Source organism: Carassius carassius, chromosome 1 (genome assembly GCF_963082965.1).
Source record: "Carassius carassius chromosome 1, fCarCar2.1, whole genome shotgun sequence".
NCBI lineage: Eukaryota > Metazoa > Chordata > Actinopteri > Cypriniformes > Cyprinidae > Carassius > Carassius carassius.
In genome coordinates this window covers 30823577-30848731 of record NC_081755.1, presented here as the reverse complement: position 1 = coordinate 30848731, position 25155 = coordinate 30823577, and the positions used below count along the sequence as shown (strand labels likewise).

Below are 25155 nucleotides of genomic sequence, written 5' to 3'. Positions count from 1 at the left end.
AATAATTCACTGAATAATTATTATTTTAACCTTTCTTTTCTTCTGTGGAACACAAAAGAAACAATTTGGATACAATAACTCCATTTTCTCTATAGGCTGTGTGTTGTGAAGACTTCATTCACTGCTGTCCTCATGGTACGACATGTAACGTTGCTGCTGGGTCTTGTGATGAACCTTCAGGATCTCAGCCTTGGTCCGAGAAGCTGCCTGCTCTACCTAGAGCAGGTCAGAGGTCACATGGGAACGTGAACTGCGACTCTAGTCACGTTTGTCCAGATTCCAACACTTGCTGTAAGAACATTGATGGAGACTGGGGCTGCTGTCCTTTGCCTGAGGTATAGTATAACTCAGAGGAGAAATCTTATCTTACATGAGTAACCAAATGAGAAAATACACACTCCGTTTTCAACTTTGAATTTTATTACTCTTGGTAATATCCCTCAGTCCCTCTTTCACAATTATATACTTTAAGTGCTCAGCAACATTTATTTGAGAAACCAAGCTGACGCAGACCTATTTTCATAGAATTACCCTATAGCTTGAAAGTTTGGGGTCGGTTCGATGTTTTATTGCCTTTAAAAATGTCTCTTACACTCACCAACAATGCTTCTGTTTATAGAAAAAAAATATATACTATAATGAAATACTAATACAAATTAAATGGTTGTTGTTTTTATTTTGAATTGCTTTAAAAGGTAGTTTATTCATGTGATGGCAAAGTCGGTGTCACATGATTCTTCAGAAATCATGCAAATATGCTGTGGTTTGTGGTTTAGTACTTTCTTATTATTTTCAAATATGGAAACAGTTGTGGTTCTTAAAGAGATAGTTCACCCAAAAATGAAAATGTTTATCTGCTTAACCCCAAGGCTTCCAAGATATAGGTGACTTTGTTTCTTCAGTTGAACACAAACCAAGATTTTTAGCTCAAACCGTTGCAGTCTGTCACTCTTATAATGTAAGTGGATGAGAATCACAACTAAAACATACAATAAAACAAAACAAAAACTCATACACAAAACAAAATAAAAAAAACCTCTGTGGCTTGTGACATGAAACAATCACTGTGTGTACTAGGAAGAGACGTTAGCCGGTTGACAGCGACATAATGTGTGCACAACTTTCAACAATTGTTAACAAAGTAGAATAATGTTAACAACAGGAGGAAGGAGGATGCAATGATCAGTTTTTGTTTTTGTTGTGTCTCGCGGGTTTCACAATACTGGACATGGAATATCGACGTATACATAAAGCGATTGAAAGAACGGAATGGACGACTAAGAATCTCCAACGACAACTTGCAGTGCTACATTTGCTACAAGTGCTAAAACATACAATAAAACAGAAAAAAACATACACAAACAAAACCAAATTAAAACCTGCAGCTTGAGACAATACACTGATGTGTAAAGACACGAAATGATCTGTCTGTGCAAGAAACTGAACAGTATTTATATTGTTGTTTTTACCTATGATTCACGCAATGTCCGAACTGTTCTAACTCTCCTGAGCATGTCCTGTTGTGCGCAATCTCAACAGCAGGCTTGTGAGGCATCTTCTTCATGGTTTATGGTGGATCGCAGACTTATAAGTGCATTACTGCCACCTATGACTCAAATGGCCATTGTGACACTCCTAATTGAAATTATGTAGATAGAGTGTCAATGGTCCATTTGAGAGATAGGTGCTGGTAATGCACTTATGAGTCTGCAATCCACCATAAAGCAAGAAGAATAAGAAGACGCCTTGTGCCTTCTTGAGATTGTGCACAACAGGACGTGCTCAGGAGAGTTTTAACAGTTCGGACATTGTGTGAATCAGAGGTAAAAAAACAATATAAATTCTGTTCAGTTTCTTGCACAGACAGATCATTTCGTGTCTTTACACATCAGTGTATTGTCTCAAGCTGCAGGTTTTAATTTGGTTTTGTTTGTGTATGTTTTTTTCTGTTTTATTGTATGTTTTAGCACTTGTAGCAAATGTAGCACTGCAAGTTGTCGTTGGAGATTCTTAGTCGTCCATTCCGTTCTTTCAATCGCTTTATGTATACGTCGATATTCCATGTCCAGTATTGTGAAACCCGCGAGACACAACAAAAACAAAAACTGATCATTGCATCCTCCTTCCTCCTGTTGTTAACATTATTCTACTTTGTTAACAATTGTTGAAAGTTGTGCACACATTATGTCGCTGTCAACCGGCTAACGTCTCTTCCTAGTACACACAGTCGGTGGGAATGCAACCCTTTAAATGGTACTGGGAAATAGTTCACACAAAATCGTTCCAGTACTTTAATACAGTACATTTAGTTCTGGATCTACAGCGGTGCGAAAGGCCCTTAAGTGACCTTCATCTCGATGCCCTGGGGGTAAGCAGATAAACATCTAGGGCCCTATAATATACCCGGCGCAATGCGACACAAGGTGCAGCGCAAGTGTGTTTGCTAGTTTCAGTCTGGCGCCATTCTCATTTTCCCATCCAGCGCCACGTCGTTTAATTAGCAAATGCATTTGTGCTCATTTGTGCGCCCATGGGCGTGCTGGTCTAAAAAAAGAGATGTGTTCAGGCGCATTGCTGACACAATGCTATTTTAAGGAGCTGAAAATAGACTGCGCCATAGACCAACTCAAACCTGGATTTGGACACGCCCTGAGTGCACCTGCCCCATGCGCTTTACACTTTGCATTTAAATCGTTAAAATAGGGCCCCAAATTTTCATTTTTGGATGAACTGTACCTTTAATTTTTTTTTGTGTGGAATACATGATACATTTTTAAAGTATTCTTTGATGAGTTGAAAGTCCAAAAGAACAGCATTTATTTAAAACTATTTTTTTGTAACAGTATAATGTATTTATTGCACCTTTTGTTCAATTTGATGCATCTTTGCTAAATAAAATTTAATTTCTTTGAAAAAATTCTTATTGACCCCAAACAATTGAATGGTAGTGCAAATACATTTATTTATTTATTTTTAAAGCATAAACCTCAGTACATTTATATTGGATTTATTAAAAACTATAAAAATAAATAAAAATAAGTAAATTAAAAAAAAGAAAAAGAAGCTTTTATATATTTATGTTGGTACAAGTATTTTTTCTATCTTGTTTAATGATGGAAATAAAAAAATGAATACCCATTAAAATTTTATTTTGCTACCCAAAGTCACTAAGCTACTTTAGACAAGTTTTATCACATATTAATAATGTATATATTATTATAAAGAATTAATCATAAGAAAATAACTAAACGTCAGGTTGCTCTTTCTGCAGGCTGTGTGTTGTAAGGATCATTTCCACTGCTGTCCACACGGCACCACTTGTGACTTTGTAACACTCACCTGCACTAGCAACACCACATCTGTAGCTATGACTGACATTAACCAACCCTCAACTAAGGAGGAACAGAAACAGCACAGGGAAGTGAAAGACAGAGTGGGGAAGTACAATAGCAGGGTCCCGTGTGATTCACAAACTTCCTGTCCAGATTACACTACTTGCTGTCTTATTGCAAAAACCAACAAATGGGGCTGTTGCCCTCTGCCTAATGTGAGTGTGATTCAGTTACATACAACACAAGGATGTTTATTTGTGCTAAACATCTTCTAAATTCTCACACAAAGCCATGTTCTGCAGGTTGTTGTTTTACTAAACTACCTGTTTTTCCAGTTGTATCATCATGATATTGCATCTATTCAAGTTTATCTACTGAGAAGGCCCTTTGTTTTAAGTGTGTTTATAGTTCCAGTTACTTCCGTGTGCGTGCAGCACAGTCCTGACTCGAAAACAGACACCAAGTACAATACTGTTTAAAAATCTGTTTTTTTTAAAGAAATTAATACTTTTATTCAACAAGGATACTTTATTTTTATCAAAAGACATTTAACACAGTAAAGAAATTTAAAATGTTACATAAAGGTTTCTATATCAAATAAATGCTGTTCTGTGGAGGTCTAAGAATCCTAAAAAAAAAAATGAATGAATGAATATCAAAATATTAATCAGCACAACATTTTCAACTGATAATAAGAAGAAATGTTTCTCAAACATTAACTCGGCATATCAGAATGATTTCTAAAGGATCATGTGACACTGAGTAATGGCTGAAAATGAAAAAAAAAATTTGCCATCACAGAAATAAACTAAATTACATTTACTGCATTTATAATGAAATAAACACTTTTTGGTGAGAATAAAAGACTTTCACAAAGATTAAAATAGTCTTACTGCCCACAAACACTTTTATATGGAAATAGGCTGTATGTAATTTGTTTGGCAAATTTTGAAACACACAGAGCATGTTGTGAAGGTCAGATTGCCCATATGTTTTTCTCTTTTTTTTCCTCAGGCTGTATGTTGCACAGATGGGGAACACTGTTGTCCGGCTAACTATAAGTGTGATGTGACCAGGGTGTCTTGCATCAGGGGAGATGTGGTGATCCCCTGGTACAATAAAATGTCTGCTCAAAGCACACCGGCACCAAGCTTGGATCTCGGTGCTGTTGAGTGCGATGAGCAGATGAGTTGCTCTGCAGACTCGACCTGCTGCCATCTGTCCACGGGAGAATGGGGCTGCTGCCCTCTTCCTGAGGTAAGAATATGTGCGTATGGACTGGCTACAGAAATCTACTCATGTTCAATAGATTTAATGCACCTCTTCTATTCCATAGGCTGTTTGCTGCCCAGACCAGGAGCACTGCTGTCCCAAAGGCTACAGGTGTGACCTGCGTAGACGCTCCTGCATAAAAACCAGCTGGCTGCATGTGGAAAAAGTCCCACTTGCCCACATTGATGACCAAAAGTCACAGTCGAGCGTCACAGAAAATGACATTCAATGTGGAGGTGGACATAGTTGCAAAGATAGTGAGACCTGTTGTCCAACCTCCAAGACCACCTGGGGCTGTTGCCCATCTCCAAAGGTAATGAATTAAACCATAAAACCTTCACCCAGAAATTCATTTTTCCCATTAGCAAAGTTATTTGTGTGTTATTTTAAGCATAAAACCAGAAGAAAAACACATTCAAATGTTTTTGCAAGCACATACCTACGTGAAACTAGTTGCCTATCTTCAAAGGTAAAGTATTAAACCATCATTTACTCACCCCCACGTTGTTCCAAGGTTTCTTTCAGCGGGGGAAAACAAAAGGAGATATTTTGGTTCTATATTTTTTTGTCCTTACAATAAAAACCATTGGGCTCTGATGTTGTTTTGAACACCAATGAGCTTCATTATACACACACAAACAGTTGAAACTTTTTTAATAGTATAGGTCCAATAGTACAAAATTCATTTGAAGAAGTTAATGGGTTAAAGATGTCAGTTTAGAGTTCCAGTGCATAATAGTTGGATGGAAGAATGAACGAATATATTCATGGAAATGAGCACACTGTCTTGTGATTTCAGTTCTGTTGACTTTTCTGTAAATTTAAATGCTGGTCAAAGAGTAATGTTAATCTATTCTTGTCCTTGTACTTTCTCTTACTCATTTCTTTCCTTTGTTGTCGCTGTCTCTAAAGGCCGTGTGCTGTGATGATATGAAACACTGCTGCCCTGCTGGATACAAATGTGGCGCTGGGGGAACTTGTACTTCAGCTCTAGGCTTTGACTGGAACAACTGGGACAACTGGAGGGTGTTCTTCTCCAAAAATAAACGGGCTATTACTCTGTAAAAAAAAAAAAGGGATTTATAAAAATGTTACATTTATCAAAGTACTAATTAAAGCTAATCAGACAGTTTACTGCAAAGGTTGATTTTGTGCAGTTTCATTAGAGCTGACTATGATGGTTAATATGTTTCCATTGTCTATCAGTAAAACTACATTTTATCCACTAAGCCATTTGTACATTTTAAGAAGGTGTCATTATTGTAAAGTGTACATTGTTCATAGTTCCCTGCTCAGTTTTATCTAAAGAATAATTTGACTATGGAAGGATGGAAAGATGTAACACATATTGAAGCATAGATGACCTCTAGTGGTTGGATTTAATTCATTATAACTTGGCATGTACAAATAAATACCACAGGCCTCAAAGATTTATAGGTTACATTTATTCAGACTTGACATCATGCAGTCTTGTGATTATGACAGATTTGCCCAGGATAAGGAAACATATTAAATGAATCTCTTCAGATAGCAAACATCACCTTTTCTGTGTAACTTCCTTATTTCAGGATCTTGATCTTTACCATGATTTGTATAATTGTCCTTTTTTGTTATTGGTTTAAATACTGGTTATATTGATTGAGAACTGTGACAGATGACAAAAAGTTTTCTGAAGTAAAAATGTGGCCAATCTGAAACCTTGTCAGCTCTAAAAGAGAAATAAAAGAGAGATAAAAGGAAATTGTATTGTGTTCCTTCTTTTCTCTTTCAAATGTATCCAAATACAAATGTATTCAATTTATTTCTAATTTGCATTAATTACAATATTTAAAAAAGATGATATTTATTCTGTGTTTTGTAAAAAAAAAAAAAAAAAAGACAAAGGAAAAATGTCCAGTTTTATCTCAAAATCAAGGTTGTAAGTTAGAATTAAGGTAAAAATGTCATGTGCTGTGACGGATCAACCAGTTCACTATTTATTTCCTGTTTCACACCACTCCTTTTGTGGGGAATGTAATTTTTAAAAGTAAAAACAAATCCATAAAGGCATGTAATCTTTCATGAAATTTGTCTGTATAAACAGCTTGTAGGCTGTAATTTTCTGGGTAATTGGAAAGAAAGAAAGAAAGAAAGAACAGACCAGCCTAAGCTTATTTGTTTGTCTTACTTGGTTAGGGACAAATTAAGACAAGTTAACCAGAATTTAGAGACAAGCTAAGAACAGTAAACCAGGTTTTAAGTTGATTATTTTGCAGATTAATAAGAAAGAACCCGGAAAATAAGGAAAATTAAAAAAAAAAAAAAAACTGGCACAACAGTAACTAACTCATAGCAGGCAGAGGGCATCAGAAATCCCATATAACTGACCAAGAATCCTTCAACTGTTACTTGCTGCAGTTGGGATCTACCAAATCAACCTGAGGTGAGTTTCCCAGAGGTCAACTATTGTCGCAAGTTCATTTGTTACCAAATAGAGTTCAACAGAACTTGCGACCATAGTTGGCAAACAATGCTTTTGGAAAACGCACCCCTGGTCGATCGTGCCATGATGGAAATCTGTGCTGGGTCAGGTCAGAACAGTCAAAGGTGTGTTTGGCACGCAGTCCAACCCACTGACACTTAGGGCGTTGCGTTAAAACAAACACACAGACAATTAAATATGGAAGGAAGAGTAAATATGGACAGAAACGCTCAACAAAGTGCAAAGCCCTCGGTTTAACTGTGTGCGTTTATCTGACGTCATGACGCACTGACGTAAACATCCTGCCCATGCATTCGTTGATACATAGAACATATTGATAGAACGACGCTTTCGTTGGAACTCTGGTGAGTTGGTTCCACATTACCTCAAGATCTCAGTCGTTTCGATTACGTTGCAATGTTTTCTGAAGACGTGAGTGTTACACTGCGCTGCACCTGCTAAAGCGACGGCTGCGTATATTCTGAATTCACGTTAAACAGTTGCGCGTCGATTAAGTTGGTCGAGGTTGTTTTCGGTTAAAGGACAGCCAGGCTGTCTGCCTCAACTATCAATCACATGTCGACGGAGGATCTGTCCACTTCCGACAGCGAGGCTGCCTTCGCGGGAGCCGGGGAGCGCTGGGCGCCGGTGGGGGCCGTGGCCAGCCCGGAGGATGAGCAGTGGAAGAGGGGCACGCGGGCTGGCTCTGTGTCGTCCAGCGATGCAGACCTGGTGTCCAGGCTGAGGAAGCTGGAGAATGAGCAGGAGCAGCTGAACTCGTCGCTCCTCGCGTTAACGTCTCATTTCGCTCAAGTGCAGTTTCGGCTGAAACAGATCGTCCACGCGCAGAGCGACGAGAAAGAGAGGATGCTGCTGGAGCTCGAGGAGTTTGCCTTCAAAGGATGCCCTCATGTCATAGGCTGCAGGGCACAGGATGCTCAGATGCTGGAAAACACTGTGAGTTCCGTTGATTTCTGTCGTAATGATCTCTACTCTGCAGAAACAAACAAACAAACACAAAACATAGTAAAACACCCAAGATCTCCCAAAACCCAAGACCTGGTATCTCAGTCTGGTCAGAGTCTTACTAGTCTTTTGAAGGCGGTTGAGCGCTGTGAAACCAGCTGGCAATCCAGATAAATACCAGCTTGGCCAGGCTGGGGGTCCAGCTAGACCGGTTCAAGTTAGCTTAGACCAGCAAACAGACTTAGGGGTTTTCCCCCCAGCGGGGATTGTAACACCTGAAGTGATGCAATTTATTCACCAAATCTCAAATATGACTCAAAACAAGTGCTTTGTAAGGAGAATGGCATGAAACGGTCTCAAATACATGTGATATTATACATCAGGGCTTTTCAATATTTTAGACACCACAGGCCCCAAATATGATCATCTTCATGTGAGGGACCCCATCCTATAATTTAGAAGACAAAACATAGTAAAATAAAAATACCCAAATTACACTGTGGACAAATAGTTATTTGGAAAATATTTACCCTCTGTTTACTCTCTGTTAAGATACATTATTACTTTTTCTACTCATTATATCACTGTACTATTAGATGTATTATTTATTTGATTATTTTGGTCAAAAATTTTAGTTATAATAATCTTATATATATATATATATATATATATATATATATATATTAATACTGTTTTTCTAAACTTTTCAGTGGACCCCTATTTGAGAAAACCTCTGATCCACAGTGTCATCAGTGTTGTTTTTATTTTCAGTAAGCCTTGAATTCTTCAATAGTTCCTGTAACAATACGCTCCCATCACTTTCCCCCTGTATTTCTTCCTGCTGCAGCATCTTGTTACTGCCGTTAAAATGCATTCCTTTCTTCTTATTTCCTCCTCTGCACTCTTTGCTTGCAGGATAAATTGGTGAGTACCATGAACATGACCCTTGTGCAGTCTTTCTTTAAACTTCAGTGTTTACTTTAAGTATTCCTGATATGATAAGAGTTCAAACTTGGTTGGCTTTTGTTCAGTCTCTTTTTCTTTTTTATATTAATCAGTTACATTTTTGTTCCCCAGAGGCTCAAACGTACAAGCTTAACAGGACTGTAGTTAAACTATAACTGTGTTGTGTGTGTATAGCCATTCTGAATGGCTTTGCATTTCTGGATAAGCAAAGCTAAACCAAATGGAGCAAACTAATTAAAATCTCATTATCCTTCACCAGAGCATATGCAAAAATGTTCAGCTAGCTGCAATGTAAACACTGTGGATTTTTTAAGCTTGGCTTAAGGTTTTTAAAGCTTCTTTGACTCTGTGTTTGTGTTTTTATAATATGCAGAGTGAAAGAGAGAAGAGGGAACGCTTGGAAGCTCAGAGAAAGAAGCAGAAGGAGCTGATTCTCCAGCTGAAGACTCAGCTTGACGACCTGGAGCGCTTTGCCTACCAGGAGGGCAGCTATGACTCCCTGCCTCAGTCTGTGGTCATGGAGAGACAGAAGGTACATCTGATAATACACTTTCATGCTGTTGACATCATTCTGAAAGACATTTGAAGATGAATCGGTCGAAGTAATTCCCCTTAAAACCATTGTTTGGGCATTTGATTTAGTGTCTGTCCACCTCAATGCTGTAGGTGATCATTGATGAGCTGATTAAGAAACTGGATGTGAATCTGAATGAAGACATTGGGAACCTCACTCCAGAGGAGCTGCGACAGAGAGTGGACGCGGCTATAGCTCAGATAGTCAACCCGGCTCGAGTCAAAGAGCAGCTGGTGGAGCAGCTCAAGACCCAGATCAGAGACCTGGAGATGTTCATTAACTTCATACAGGGTGAGGAGGTCAATCTCAATTACAGTAATTACAATTACAATTACTAAAAAAAATCTTAAAATGTCAAAGCTGAATTGCAGCACTACTTTTTAAGCAAGTCTTGTAATACAGAATGTTTCGAAGCAGTTTCACAGCAATAAACAGAAAAATAACTGTTTATGTTCATCAATTATGAACCAAATGAAGTTTCAGCTATGAAGTGGCTCTGCTGCAGACAATAGTGTCATTATCTAACTTAATTCAGCTTCAGTGTTGAATCAGTTCAGTTTAATAACAGTGTCAGTGTTGCAAAGTTCATCTAATATGAAACGACTCAATTGTTGAGCCAGTTCAGTTCAAGTTTGTGTTCAAGAATATTTTCTGAATATTAATCCTTTTTGGCTCAGAAAACATTCTTAAATGCTGATTTGGTGCTCTGGAAACGAGCAATATAAATACAACTAGATTACCATCCTGATCTTGCTCCTCTCAGATGAAGTGGGGAACCCTCTGTTAAATGATGGTGTGAAGAGCCAACAGGCCCGTGCTGCCGGACCAAACACTGGAGCCACTGGAGGGATGAAGCGAGGTAATTATACTTCACTTCATAATACTTTTACATTTGATTTTACAGCTCGGATGTGTAACTTTAACTCCCTTCTCTCTGTCCAAAGTGGATCCCGAACAGGCCCAGAGGATGCGGGAAACCGGGCTTCAGCTGATCCAGAGAGCCTTAGCGGTGCTGCAGATCTTTGCTCTGAGTCAGTTCGGATGTGCCGCGGGTCACGTACCCCAGAACATGTGGTCTCAGGGTGGCGAGGCTCAAGATTACGGCCCCCTGCTGCAGAAACTCGAAGGAGCCGTGGAGCGTGTACGCCTGCAAGCCTCCCGCCAGCAGCCCAGCTCTCAGGACGAACACGTGGTCAGCTACTCTGCCTGTCTGACGCCTGGAGGACCTCGGGACGAACTCACCGCTTCTGTGCGTAAAGAACTGGCCTTGGCGCTCCGGGACCTACTGGCCCACGGACTGTACGCTCCTTCTCAAGGCATGAGTCTGGTCCTCGCCCCCATTTCCTGCCTGTTGCCCTTCAGCTCTTCTCCCGAGAGCCTGCATCCCTGGGAACTTTTCGTCAAGTACTATCATTCCAAAAATGGCCAGGCGTTTGTGGAATCGCCCGCCCGCCAGCTCTCTCAGTCCTTCAGTTTACCTGTAGGGGGCGGTCCTGTGACGGTCACACCCAAGCAGTCTCTGTTATGGGCCATCCATATGGTTCTTAAAGAGCATGGGCGATTCAAGCGCAGCGCAGACTCTGAGTTTAAGGCCTTGGTGTGCATGGCGCTCAATGAACAGAGGCTTGTGTCCTGGCTTAACCTGCTGTGCAAGTCTGGGACACTCATCCACTCACACTACCAGCCCTGGAGCTACATGGCCCAGACGGGCTTCGAAGGTGCCCTGCGTATCTTGGGCCGCCTCAGCCATCTCAAATTCATCCTTCCTGTAGATCTGGCTGTCAGGCAGCTTAAAAATATCAAAGATGCATTCTAAGCAAAATAAATAAATGGGAATTTTGTTGGGTTGAGGAAAAAGGGATAACCATCCCAACCCTCATAATCTTAAAAAAAAATATTAAAAATAACACTATTTACACTAATAGAAATAACACTAACAACATTATATATAAAATGAATTTCAATCAATTTAAAAGATGCTCCCAGATCAACAAGTACACTGGAATTAAAAATTGGAAATGAAGCAACTCGTGCACTTTCTTGAGACTTCGTTTGGTATGTTGCTGTTGGGTCTAATCCCTCTTGTCTCTAAACTGAAGAGGATGATGATGAAGGCAGGTTTTAATATGCTGCATGGGTCACAACACAAAGGAAATGTGCTCCGTTTAGTGACCCTGAGCGTGTAAACACCTCTACATTACCTTTGAATGGATTTGTTATGCTAAGCTTTTACCAAAATCAGCCACAATGTAGAAGAATGAGTTATTACTTGAAGTCTTTTCAAGGGCCATTGCAAATGTTTGAGATGCACTACAGTATCTATATAACATTTTCCATACACACACACACACACCGTGACAAAATAGTGACTAATTTTTTTTTGGGTTCTAAATTTATGTAGCCAAATGCCCTCATTTTCTGAGCTTGTACTACATTATTTTACAGTGGTTCACAGACAAATCATAGGATGTTTTAATTAAATATTGGATTACAGTTGCATTATTAAGGGTCATTGCATTTCAAACAGTGGCATAGCGCATATCACTGCTTTATTGCAGCTCTGTGTTCGTAATGCTTTCTTAGGTCAAGCAACACACTCAGGTCATTCTGAACAAACAAAGAGATGTTCATTGGTGTTTGTAAATCACTGGAAAACCACTTCTCTCTCCTTAACTCCTTTCCACAGCCTGGCCATTCCAGCCAGGTGACACCTTAAAAATGATTGTAGAAAACTGCATCTTGTGGTGGTGCTGCCTGCTCGCCATTACCGGAGGACATGAACAGCATGTGAACTGAATGAAATGAGGTCATTTGCTGAATATGCGTCAGATATGCTGTGCATTGGATCTAACTGAATTATTTATGGCCTGTTTTGAGATGCCAGCGTTTAGAGGCTCTGCTTGAAAACCTGCTGTTTCTGTGCTTTGTCAATCCTTGTTTATTGTTCTGAAATATTGAATGTACAATCCTTGGGATTGTATCGTGCTACTGTAGCTGATCTGATTCCAGGTTCCTTAAACCACTCTGAATACTGATTCACTGATACGTTCATCAAGTAAGAAGAGACTGTTTGTTACCCCACATCATGGAAATGGATTCTGTAATCAGTGTATTTCTCTGCACCATTAGAATATGGAGGAATGGTTGTGATGCATTTCTTATGGCTGCTCAGCTACCCCTTATTTAATGTAGTCTCCCCCACCGCATGCTTTCCTTTTTTTCCTTTTTTTTATAGTAATATATCAGTTTGAATACATGCTTGGGCTTATTTTGTTGTCTGTTTGTTTGTTGTGTTCCATCAAATCTATTTAAGAAATGTATTATTGTCTTTGTACCTCTTCTTAGAAAGAAATAGACTATCAATTATTTCACTAGTGATTTCAAATCTGTTTCAATTACATTCCCTTTTATAAAATTTGTGCCATCATTTTTGGATGTTGTGGTCTCTTTTCAGTGATTTCATGGATTAAATATTTTGAATGCTCTATGAATCTGATGCAGTCACATTTACTTTTTTTTTCTCTGTTCTCTTCAGCTCTCTTTTATAGACAATGACATTTGAGTTTATATTAATAGTAGTAATTGTGGATATAGTTGTAAGTTTTTATTCAATCTCATGTTAGTCAGAATTTAACTGAGATTTGTCTTCTATTCAATTTAATTTCAATTTTTGAATTTCTGAAAACTAGAACTGTAAATTGAATGTGAAATTAAGGATTTAGAATTATAATCACAAGAATTCTAATTGAATTTCTGAATTTGAATTGAGTAAGCAAGATGCAGAACACTAAATAAATGAAGAAATATATAATTAAAATAGAATAAAATGACAAGAAATTAATAAAAGTACACTAAGCGTATTTTTTTATTATTATTATTTTAAATAGCCAATACACTATCATAAACGCGAGTTTTTTTTTTTTTTAGAATCAAATGGGTACAGAAACACATTTACATTCAAACAATAATTAAAGTTTCCTGAAAATAATGATGACATTTACGCTTTATTAAGTTTTTTTCTTTGAACATATTAAATCAACACCTTATTTACACGTAACGTTACTGTTGCTTACTTTTTTGTATAAAATGTACAAGAGCAGGGAGATGAAGAGACATTTTATATATATATAGAGAGAGAGAGAGAGAGAGAGAGAGAGAGAGAGATATTTATAGATATTGAACACTTGCTTAGGAAATAAAAAATGTGAAAAAACCATAGACTGTATAAAAACATAGGCCAAGGAAAGAAGCCAGTGTCGGCGTACACTCCGTAGAACAAATCGACGGAAGTACGTCACTCGCCGTCAGTGTCAAGGGTCACGCTCGCCCGTTCTACTTCCTTTCCCGATCTCGTCGGCCATAGAACACCATCAGTAAGTGTCAGACACGAGAAAACAATCCGTGAACATCGATAAAGAAATAAAACCTGTGGGCTTCCTTTCACGCTGCTTATAGAGCGAGTATCCCTGTCGAGCTCTGAAAGTGTTTATCGTGTGAATACTCCGTGTGCATGAGAAGATGATAGGTTTAGAGTTCCCTGCGTCTCTCCCTGTTTCAGACAGGATCGTCTTCCTGTCCCTGTCCACGAGCGACTACGTGTATTATTATTAATATTACACCTGTGCAAGAAACGATATGTGAACCAGATCAAATAAAGTTTATTTGTTACTCCGTGATCGTCTCCATACAGCCGTGTATTCATCATTTAGCACAATGCTATGTAAAGACCGATTTTGTTTTATAAACGTGTTGCCCAGAAGATGCAGCTTACATTTCAGATCTGTGCTGGAGATGTGCAGTCCACATGTCATAAAATAATTAATGTTTTTCAGACATGGGCAAGTTTATGAAGCCTGGTAAGGTGGTGATGGTCCTGGCTGGACGCTACGCCGGACGCAAAGCTGTGATCGTCAAGGTATCTTCAGTATTTCACGGTGTAATGTGAGTCGGGTGTGTGTGTGTGCTGACATTGTTGTGCTCTCTTCCTCTCTCTCTTCAGAACATTGATGATGGCACCTCGGACCGTCCTTACAGCCACGCTCTGGTCGCAGGCATCGACCGCTACCCTCGGAAAGTCACCACAACCATGGGCAAGAAGAAGATTGCCAAGAGGTCCAAGATCAAGGCCTTCGTGAAGGTGTTCAACTACAACCACCTGATGCCAACCAGGTATTTAGAGCCTGAACAGTCAGAGGAGTCTGTGCACATCTTCATACAGCTTCTGTATTAGAATTGACAGATGTTTTCAGAGTAAGGCAGATGATACACAGGGCAACTTTCTGAGCAGTATTGCTGGCAACGGGTAGCCAGGTGAGACACCGGGCCCACACGACCGATCTAAAGTATCCAGAAAGATATTTGTTACCCATTCACAGTGGGGAATGAGTTTTCAGCATCATTACCTCCAGTCTGCAGTGTCACATGATCTTTCAGAAATCATTCGCTGCTCAAGAAGTACTACTTATTGTCAGTTTTGGAAATAGTTGTTGACATTTTGTTTTGGAATTCTTTCAATGAATGGAAAGTAAACTGCATTTATTTGAAATTATAAATGTCTTTGTGATTTGATCACTTGAGTTTAGTTTTATTTAGAGTTTGACAAGGCAGGATATTGAATTACAAATCCCTGAAATGTATCAAACAGAACACATACTCAAAACAACCTTATATACCGAATTGAAATAAATTTAAAAAAACAAAACAAAAAAAACATATAATAAACCAACCAACCAGGTAGAGTAAAACAGATACACAAAAAAAGGGAAAAAAACAATGGAATACATCAGGCTTCATACGAAAAACAAAACAACCTTTAAATTATTTATAAATCAGTTTAAGAGCACGTGGAATAAAAGAAAGTTCATGTCTTTTTGATTTACTCCTGGGCACAACAAACTCCCTATGCTACCGTAGTAGGTAAGTAGGTTTTGGAGCCATAGACAGGAAACAATGCAGTGGTGATGAACTGTCCTTGAGTAGTTTTGTAAAAGTATGTATAGTGGCCATGTCGCGCCTCTCACTCAGTAATGGGACAGTAGAAGTTGGAACACCTATTATCCGGCAGCAACGTTTTTGGACCCTCTCTAGCTCATCAGAGAGACCTTTAGGTAGTCCACCCCATACCGGGCTAGCGTACTCAAGGACTGGCTGTATAAATGTCAGATATACTTTCATTAAAACATCACTAGGGAGACCAGCGTTTTTAGCAACACAGAGATAGTGTATTCTAGGACGCACCTTCCAAATCATGTACTTAACGTGAGCATCCCATGAAAGATCTGAAAAAATTTGGACTCCAAGCAGTTTAAAGATGGAAACTCTGCCAATTGCATATCCTGATATTACCGGAGAGGGAGGGCAGGGAATTTTTTTCCTGGCGCTAATGATCATGTCCACTGTCTGTCTTTTGTTCATTGCCAATGAAAATTCTTTTCCCCAATCTGCCACTGAGTCCAAGGCCTTCTGAGTTAATCCTGGTAGGGATCCCATTAAAAATTCAGTAATTGTTAAATCATCAGCATATTTGACCGGAATTACTGAGGGAGGCAGAAAGGAATCCAAGCTGTTTATGGCGATGACAAAAAGCAGAGGGGATAGAAGACCCCCCTGAGGGACACCAGCTGCAATTGGATAGGAGTTAGACACACAGGAGCCCCACTTCACCTTTTGCTCTCTGTTACTCAGATAGCTCCTTACACTGAGCCAGAGCGGTCGTCTGACATTCATGTCAGCTAAAGCATAGAGCAGTTGACAATGATCAATTGTGTCAAAAGCTCGAGTAAAATCAACAAAAACAGCATGAATGTCAAATTTAGGATTGGTGTTAAGTGCGTCATGCCAGGATAGCAAAATTTGAATCAGAGCAGTGTTAGTTTATCTGTTCGCCATGAAGCCGTGTTGTGATGGTTGAATTTTAGCAACTGTATCCTCCAGAATTGCGTCTCTGAGGATTCTTTCATACACTTTTCCAACACAGCTGAGTAATGAAATCTGCCGATAGTCTACTGGAAAACTGGGCTTTGTTTTTTTGGGAACAGGCTTGACCACAGCCTCCTTCCATTGTTTTGGGAAAATGTTATTTTGCATGCACGTGTTAAAACGATCACATAGTACAAGTGCCAGTTCCTCGTGAAAGGTCTTTAATATCCAAGGAGTAATATCGTCAGGACCAGTAGCTTTTGCTGCCTTCACTTTGCGGAGTCCTTAAGTCCACTTTGACCTTAACTTGTCCAATACTCAAAAGAGGTATACTACAACTGGATAACTTGCAGGCAACCTCTTCCTCAGATGGAAAAATATGACTTGCATAATCCCACACAGAAGCAAAGTGCTTTGCCAAGTTGCCACACTCATATTGCATGATGTTATGATCCTGAGACACCACATCACTCTTATCTCCTTCCATCCCCGTTAAAGCCTTCACAGACTTAAACCATTGCTTAGACTTGGTGTTTTGCAGTTTCTCGACCTCATGTTTATAATAGTTTCTTTGCGTTCTTAATTTTTTTGGCAATAATTGTTTTTAGTAGGGCTGGACAATTAATCGAAAAGTAATCGAAAAGTAATTTTTAGTTTACTGTAGGATGTTTTATTGCCAGAACAAAAGGCACGCTGTCTTTCTTTTAGCAGATCTTTGATTTGTATGGTCATCCAAGGTTTATCATTATTTGTGATAGAAACTTTCTTAAATGGAATTGTTTTATCTAAGATAGACTTGATCGTGGAAGTGAAGGCACTAACCTTAGCCTCAGGGTCCGTAGCCTCATGAATGTGAGAAAAATCAGAGGTATTCATGTTTCAGAAGTACGTTTTCTACAAAAAATGTGCTTGACAGGCTTGATGGGCCAGTTTCCAGCGTTTAGTAGGATAGTCTCATGGTCAGAGGAGCCAACAGGAGGCAAATGCTCTGGTGACTCAAACATGAAAGAAATGTTAGTAAAGATTGATTCTAATTGACTGGTCTTTCTTGTTGCTCCAGCCACTATTTGTTTCAGACCATGTCTGCTGCAGATGGTTTCAGACTTGTACTTATTTGTATCACAGAGTATGACAATTGTGGCCTGTTGGTAGTTGCATTCAATATTCCTAAGGCAACGATCCAGGTACTGAGTGATTAGTGTGTCAGGTTGTGCTGTTGTTGAAGATTGCGGAGGAAAATAGAGCACAGCAGCAATAATACAACTTAACCCTCGAGGAAGACGACTGGGACGCAACCAGACCCACAATGCTTCATGTTTGTCTTCTATGTGAGTCAGTCGAATCTGAGTGATGTTTTCATCGACATACAAAGCAGCGACTCCTCCCCCACAGCCCTCACGATCCCGCCAATGTATTGTATATCTAGGCAGAGTTACAGTTGAGTCTGGGATATCAGCATTTAGCCAGGTATCGGATACAGCAATAACTGCTGAGTTATTATTCACAGCTATACTGTACAGCTCATCGCACTTGTAGCGTAAGGAGCGCACATTGGAAAGTAGAAAACCAGGCATGATTGGTCTTGATTTATGTTGGTTTGTCTTAATGTAAATTAAGTTCTTAGGATGGTGGCAACAGTCAGCAGAAAAAAGACTTAACTCAGTCAGCTTGCTCTTAACATCCACTGTAGTCCCATAGAAAGAAGGACGATTTCCAACAATTGTACATATTGTGCGAATGTAATTTTTCCCAGCTTTCTTACCCCTTGGGCGAGATCTAAGTCGTAGAATCCCAATTTGCTGCAAGATGGTTTTAACTTCAGGGGCCAAAGGGAATGCATATCTTTTCAGACTTATTATAAAGTTTAAATTGTTCTTAAAACCGAGTTGTGTCATTATTAACTTGGGGAAAGACAAAGACAGTTACTTAAAAGGTTGCAGTGGAGAATTTTCATCCATCCAGCTGTAGTCGAGTAGGCCGCAATTTTCCTAGAATCCATCAAGTATCTCCTCAGAGTAATTCCATCCAGATGTCCTGATGCCCAATTTAGGAATAAAATCACACCATTAGGTGATCCGTTTGTGCATTTCTAGACTGTTAAGTTAGTACTGTTTAAAAAGCTAAAAAAAGGCATGTTCTGAGCAGCTCAAAAGTCACGCGGCTGCCCTTAAAAGCGCCACCTAGTGTAGACATCACTTGAATGAGAAAGTGAAGAATAAAAGCACTGTTTTCCAAAGAAAGCCCTGCTGACCCTAAACTTTTGAACAGTAGCGTGTGTATATATATATATATATTTATAGGGATGGACCGGTTGACCGGCCATAAATCGAAACCGGACGGTTTTTGCTTAAAATATGCGATTGGCAATTGGCTGGTTGTTGTTCTTTTTTTCGGCCGATTTTTCCGGAAGTGCGCTCGCGTGCACAGACTACATTTTAATCGTTCACTATGTCATATGTGTGGAAAAGTATTTCGAAATCTGTGCGCAGGACACGGGCAGCCGATCAGTACTGGAAATGCAGAGCTTCATGTCTGAGGCACAGATAGCAGGAAGCGATCAGCCGTTGTTGTACTGGCGCACAAATAAGAGTCCCTTTCCTGCGCACTAAAGCTGCGTGAGCGTATACTGTACCGGTCTGCGCCCTGAACATGAGTAGACCGTGAAGAGATGTTCAGAGATGTTCAACTTCTCACGTGTTGGATGAGAAACGAAACGGACTAAACAAAACTGAATTTTTTTTTTTTTTTTGTAAATTAGAACTTGCATACAAGTTTGAAAAGCCAGAAGTAAACGTCAGTTCTGCATTAGGATGATTATTTTTATTTTACCTTAAAATTACATAGACTTAATTTGATTTAAAAATCACCTGCTGTAGCACACTGAAAAAAACTTTCATTCATCCAATTAAAAAATTTTAGGGTAATGATTCACATCTATATTTTTTTACTTGAGACAATAAGTTATTTTTCATTGGCTTAATTAAAAAAAGATCATTACCCAAATTTTTTTTTTTTTTTTTTATTGGATGAATGAAACACTTTGCATCTTTGTTTTATTCGCACCAACATTATTTGATTTTAACATTTTGGAATAATGTATTTATATAGCGTAATTTTTAGTCTCACTGGTAAAGACCAGTTTTTTTTTATTTAAAACCAAATTTAAAAACTAAAACAAACACTGAATGCTGATTAAGAAACCTCTTCTTGAATGTGTGTTGATTGTGTTGTTTGGTTTGTAGAACTATGCAGTTGTTGCCTTTAATTTCACACGGTTACAGTTATGTAGTTTCTATGTAGTTTCAACCCAATTCAAAAACAAAAGCTAAATGCTGATGTCTGTACCATCTATGTTTGTATTGAATGTAAGCTACTTACTGTGCAGTTACTGCTGTTAATTTCAGATAGTTACAGTTATTGTTTTCAATAGCCAAAAGCCAGTTTGGCCTATTAAATACCAAATAAACATCTTGTTTATGCATACTTCCCTTCTTTCTTGTTTGTTGCTTAAAAGATAAAAAAAAAAAAATCGGGTATCGGAATCGGCCAGTTTGCTTGTAAAACAACGCATCAATTCGTCGACCTGTTTTTATTTCTCTAAAAAGTTTGCAAAACGTTTACCTTATGTGCGCTGAATATACGCGATGGCTGGATTAACATTCTGTCCAACGTTATATAACCAATCCAGGGGTTTTTCTGCATTGATCTTTTTTTTTGGCGGCTGTCAAAGCCTTGTTTGATCGGTGAGTGATGTAGAACAGGGGTTTTCAACCTTTTAGGATATGCGCCCCCCCCAAGTTTGTCTAATTACATTCGCGCCCCCCACCCTCCCAAAGTGCGTGCAAACGAACATCATTGCTATACAAGAGTCATTCTATGAAACGGGTGCCATTTCCACTTTGCAATTTTCAAAATTTTCATTAAGAACAAACTTATTTTTGAAAAATGGTTCAGTTTTGTGAAGAGGTTCAGTGTTGGGAAGGAAGACAGGGTCGGCGTGACTGGGACTCGCACGTTTTATTTACAAAACTCAAATCAACAAACAAAAGTCTTAATCCTGATTCTTTACGGCGAAAAAAGTCAACCGGTTTATCTTTTAACGTTGGGTGTTTGGTTTGTAAGTGACGTATTAGTTTCACAGGTTTCAAACTGTCATTTGCAAGCACTTCAGAACATACAACACACTGTGGACGTGGTTCGTGATTAAGTGTGATGCACGTGAATCCGTATTTTATGTACTGTTCGTCATACTTTCGTCGTTTTGATGCACCCAGGCCTTTGGTTTTTGCTATTAATCCTCTCTGCGTGGAAAGCCCCGTTGACGTGGAGGGTTCGACATCAATTTGCGGAAGTTGTACGGGTTCAGTCGGACACTCTTCTTCTTTTTTGCCTGACGGTTCACCCGTTTTATCACTGGAATTATTACGTTTAAGCCACCGGTCCATTTTTGTTTTGTTTTAATATTTAGCTTGAACTCGATCGCGTCAACTCTGCTCCTCTGCTCTGTAGCCAACTAATATATCACCATGGCAACGTCACAGAGACTGAGGTCGCCCGCATGATTAGCTGTGGGACTAATCAGATTGCCCCCTCTAGTGGATGACTAAAGATTTGCTATCTTAAATTCACGTTTCAATTAAGCCTCTGAATTCACAGTTTCTCGCGCCCCACCTTAACAGGTGTTGGCGCCCCCCTAGGGGGGCGGGCCCCACAGGTTGAAAACCCTTGATGTAGAATAGAATGACTGTGTTGCACATGACAGGGCGCGTACGAGAGAGAGCCCCGGCTGTGCACGCGCACTCAGTCTTCAAACAACACGAGCGCTTCTTGTTCTCTCTCTCACTCGTGCATATTAACCAAAATCATTAGACACGATAGAAAAAGGGCGGAACGCCAAAGTTTCACGTGGAGCATTCGGAGATTTTTTTTTTCTACATAACAGGCTGCTGGCTCCAACTGTTAATTTTTCTTTTTTCTTTTTTGGAAAAGCACTCTCTGTATTAGCTTAAAGCCCTAAAGTTTACTTTGGTTACTGTATTCTTTCAATTGCTCTAAACACGTATTTTGGGTGAACTTTTTTATTGAATGCTAGACATCAAGTTGTTTTTCATCTGAAAGAAGAACTTCTTTTTTCAGTAAGCTAGGCCCTATGTGTTCAGTAAGCTTGTTTCAGTAAGCTATGTGTTTTCAAGGCTTCAAGGTTTTATTGAATGCTATCTCTATACTAATGCCAAGTAATGCATTCTTAGTCAGTCTTTTATTTTGTAATTTTAAGAGCAATAAACATATATTGCAATGTTAAGGAATTGATGTTTTTTTCATTCAGATATGTAAATCAACATGTATAAATTGTTAGTAGTCAATTAATAGGGAGATAATCGAAATCGAATCGGTCTGAAAAAATTAATCGTTAGATTAATCGATGCATCGGAAAAATAATCGCTAGATTAATCATTTAAAAAATAACCGTTTATCCCAGCCCTAGATTACAGCAATGTGGATGTTTGTATGAGCTCTGCTTGGTACTCCAGTAAAGTCCTGTCACATCACTGTTATTTATATAGTACCTTTATGCAATAGATAACTTAAAACCAAGCACTTCTACAGTATTAAGCATGAAGAACCGGAGTCTGTCACTTTCAGTTAGAATTACAACTTGATTTTCTGTGATAAATCAGCTCTCCAGTGTGAAGCTAGCTAGTGATAAAATCTTTTTATTAGTGGGGGAAAAAAATCATTAATGTGATTGTTTGGTTTGCAGAGATCAAAGCTTGATCTAGCTCAGGACGGTTTTGATTATCATAAACATATTTTAAGAGAGACTGTTGTGAAAAAAATTATCCAACAATAAAACATTGTATCACGTACCTTTTGTTTCTTATCCACATAACTTACAAAAGTAGATGTTTGGCGAAATGATGTGCTGTCACCAATGAAATGGTGAATGAGTTTCCCTGTCTGTCATCTCCTTCTGTGTGCCAAATGTACTTTGTATAATAATTGTGATTTATATATTGTGATTTTCAAAAGCTAAAGTGATTACCTTTATTTGTTAGAATAAAAATAACTAAATATCTTAACTAATCACAAAAGCTGAGTTATCAATGTCTACTGATTAAATTATGTATATTTGTCTAGTAATGTATCCTCTTTCCCCAGATACTCTGTTGACATTCCTCTGGACAAAACTGTTGTCAACAAGGATGTTTTCAGGGATCCTGCCCTGAAGCGCAAAGCCAGGAGAGAGGCCAAGGTTAAGTTTGAGGAGAGGTATGTTTTTATCATCGGATCTTGACTACTCAATTTTACAATTAAATTGAAAATGTTTGATTGTTAATGCTTACATGTTACGTTAAGGACTAATTAAAAGTTCATAAAAAATTCTCATTGCAGTGTAGTGTGTAGACATATGTTTGATGCAGAAAAAGTGTTGTCAAGTTTACTCAGTCTTGTGGGTTGAAACTAGTGGTGCAACGGATCGGATAATTTTCTGATCAGCGAAAAAAAAAAAAGTTTGCTTTTAATTACTGAATGTTTCAAGTGCTTCTACACCACAGCAAAAACTACTAGCTGAACTAACGAAGTCAGTAATCAAGAACAATTACACAAATTACCGTATTTTTCGGACTATAAGTCGCACCTGAGTAGAAGTCGCATCAGTCCAAAAATACGTCATGACGAGGAAAAAAACATATATAAGTCGCACCGGACTATAAGTCGCATTTATTTAGACCCAAGAACCAGGAGAAAACATAACCGTCTACAGCCACGAGAGGGCGCTATATGCTGCTTAGTGTAGACTACAGGAGAACTGAGCAGCATCTCTGGCAGCATAGAGCGCCCTCTCGCGGCCTCTGTTTTCTGTTAGTTCATTTCTCTTGGTTCATGTCAAATTAATTTAGATAAATAAGTCACACCTGACTATAAGTTGCAGGACCAGCCAAACTATGAAAAAAAGTGTGACTTATAGTCCGGAAAATACGGTACATGCATGGATGAATACACCTTAGTTACTAATAAAGTCAGTGACACTAGTATTTAGGTGCGGAAATGTAATGATTGTAAAATAACACAATAGTGTTCTTCACTGCATAAGTTAAAATATAGCAGACAGAAGCAGGTATTTATAGACTAATCCGGCGAAACGTGGAAGTAAAGCAGCGCCGCCATTACTGCGTGCCTTGCTGCTAAGGAAGTAGCAGAAGTAGCATGTTGGTCCCGTAGGCGGCTGTAGCAGATGTTAGCTGTACGAAAAGTTATTTTTATTTAGTTTTTTTAGTACGTATGCTGTCCAGTGATGCTGGGAAGAGCGTGTTGTGTGGTTGGCTGTTTTAACAACAGCACAAAATTACAGGCCTGGAATAAAACCGTTTGTGAAATTTACGAACCTTTGTTGCACATTGACTGCCCATGTTTACGGCCATACGGATTACACAGAGTTCCTGGTTGAGCGGAGGAGTATTTATTGTTTGAATTTCATAATAAAATTGACAGAATCTGAGAGCTGAGACTTTTTTTTCTATCATAAGTAACCTGCTTTGTCTAGTCTGTCGGTCTCCGTGTCCTCTTTGCTTCGTGATTTTTCTGTGCGTGAGAAAATGGATGTGTGGTGTGAGAGAGTGTGAAAAGCGTCGATTGCGTGTGTCTCACATTTTATTGCATTTGTATTAGTTGTTTGAGGAGTAAAAAAAAATCTGGGTCTTAACACAATTACAATCGGAAAGTCGGTCGGACTAAAAGGGGGAAAAAAAATATTAATTGGGTCGGTCAGATATTATAAATTATATAACGTATATTATAAATATATAACAATAATATTTTTAAGGATGGCCTAATAGTTATTTGAAGCTTGTGAACATATTAGCAACACCGCTAGTAATGACAGCGTTCGGTTTTATTTTTGTCATCAATTAATACACTTAATTTCATTACATATTTTTACATTATTACATTATGTTGTCAATAAATTACCTTTATCAGTAAGTTTTGACCACTGCCTGACAAGTGTCACACCGTCACATCTGCTTTCTTTCTCAGCTGTTTCAGTTCACTTAAGACATTACTGTGTTTACCAGAATGCTTGCCAAAATGGGTAATTTAATATAACTGTGTATGTTTTCGCTCAAAGAGAGTGAATGAGGAATCAATCTGTGTGAATCGTTCCTCTCTGTTTCTCAGCGTGTGCTTGATTCGGATGTGTGCGGCTGTGGAAGAAAACAGTGTGCATACTCTTTTGCTTTAATGGTTTAAAATTGTTTGAATTGGTAAATTGGCAAGAAAAAAAAAACACATGCAAATGAAAAACTTTATATGATGGTTAAATGTAACCGTTATTCCACAAATGGCAAGCGTGCCGAACCGTACGAGTCATCTATGATCAGTTGCACCCCTAGTTGAAACCCACATAATAACATAACCCACAGACTTTGCTTGTGTTCAGAGAGATGACTGTAGGAACAGTTTGATCTTCTTGGGCACTGGACATTCTATTTGCTTTGATACTCTCAGAATGATAAGCATGTATTGTCCTGCATGTGGGCATGCGTTGATAATAGTGAATGTTCTCTTCTACAGATACAAGACAGGCAAGAACAAATGGTTCTTCCAGAAGCTCCGATTCTAAGTTTCCATTGGTTTCACAAATAAATCTGTAAAAATCTCACAAA

General features: G+C 38.7%; 3 protein-coding genes across 4 annotated transcripts in view; all 3 read left to right on the top strand.

The window, feature by feature from the left end:
- The window catches only part of grna (granulin a), a 40491-nt gene extending 34146 nt beyond the window's left edge, over positions 1–6345 (top strand). Inside the window, exons 29-33 of the mRNA XM_059555614.1 lie at positions 96–335; positions 3272–3547; positions 4347–4589; positions 4669–4917; positions 5517–6345. Of these exons, the coding sequence (XP_059411597.1) occupies positions 96–335; positions 3272–3547; positions 4347–4589; positions 4669–4917; positions 5517–5669 (1161 nt within the window). The 3' untranslated portion in view covers positions 5670–6345. The remainder of the gene's footprint in view (positions 1–95; positions 336–3271; positions 3548–4346; positions 4590–4668; positions 4918–5516) is intronic.
- Positions 6346–7343: 998 nt separating this feature from the next.
- Positions 7344–13058, top strand: LOC132144967 (RUN domain-containing protein 1-like). Of its 2 annotated transcripts, none has more exons than XM_059555591.1 (5): positions 7344–8031; positions 9371–9529; positions 9664–9862; positions 10335–10430; positions 10516–13058. In XM_059555591.1, exons 1-5 carry the CDS (start codon positions 7642–7644, stop codon positions 11385–11387), a joined length of 1716 nt encoding a protein of 571 aa, XP_059411574.1. In that variant the 5' UTR covers positions 7344–7641; the 3' UTR covers positions 11388–13058. The 2 variants fall into 2 exon arrangements, with proteins under 2 accessions (XP_059411574.1, XP_059411583.1); XM_059555600.1 differs by having other exon boundaries at positions 7347–8022.
- Positions 13059–14337: 1279 nt separating this feature from the next.
- Positions 14338–25155, top strand: LOC132144957 (large ribosomal subunit protein eL27). The gene is made up of 4 exons (XM_059555579.1): positions 14338–14486; positions 14571–14740; positions 22649–22759; positions 25064–25155. Exons 1-4 carry the CDS (start codon positions 14406–14408, stop codon positions 25110–25112), a joined length of 411 nt encoding a protein of 136 aa, XP_059411562.1. The 5' UTR covers positions 14338–14405; the 3' UTR covers positions 25113–25155.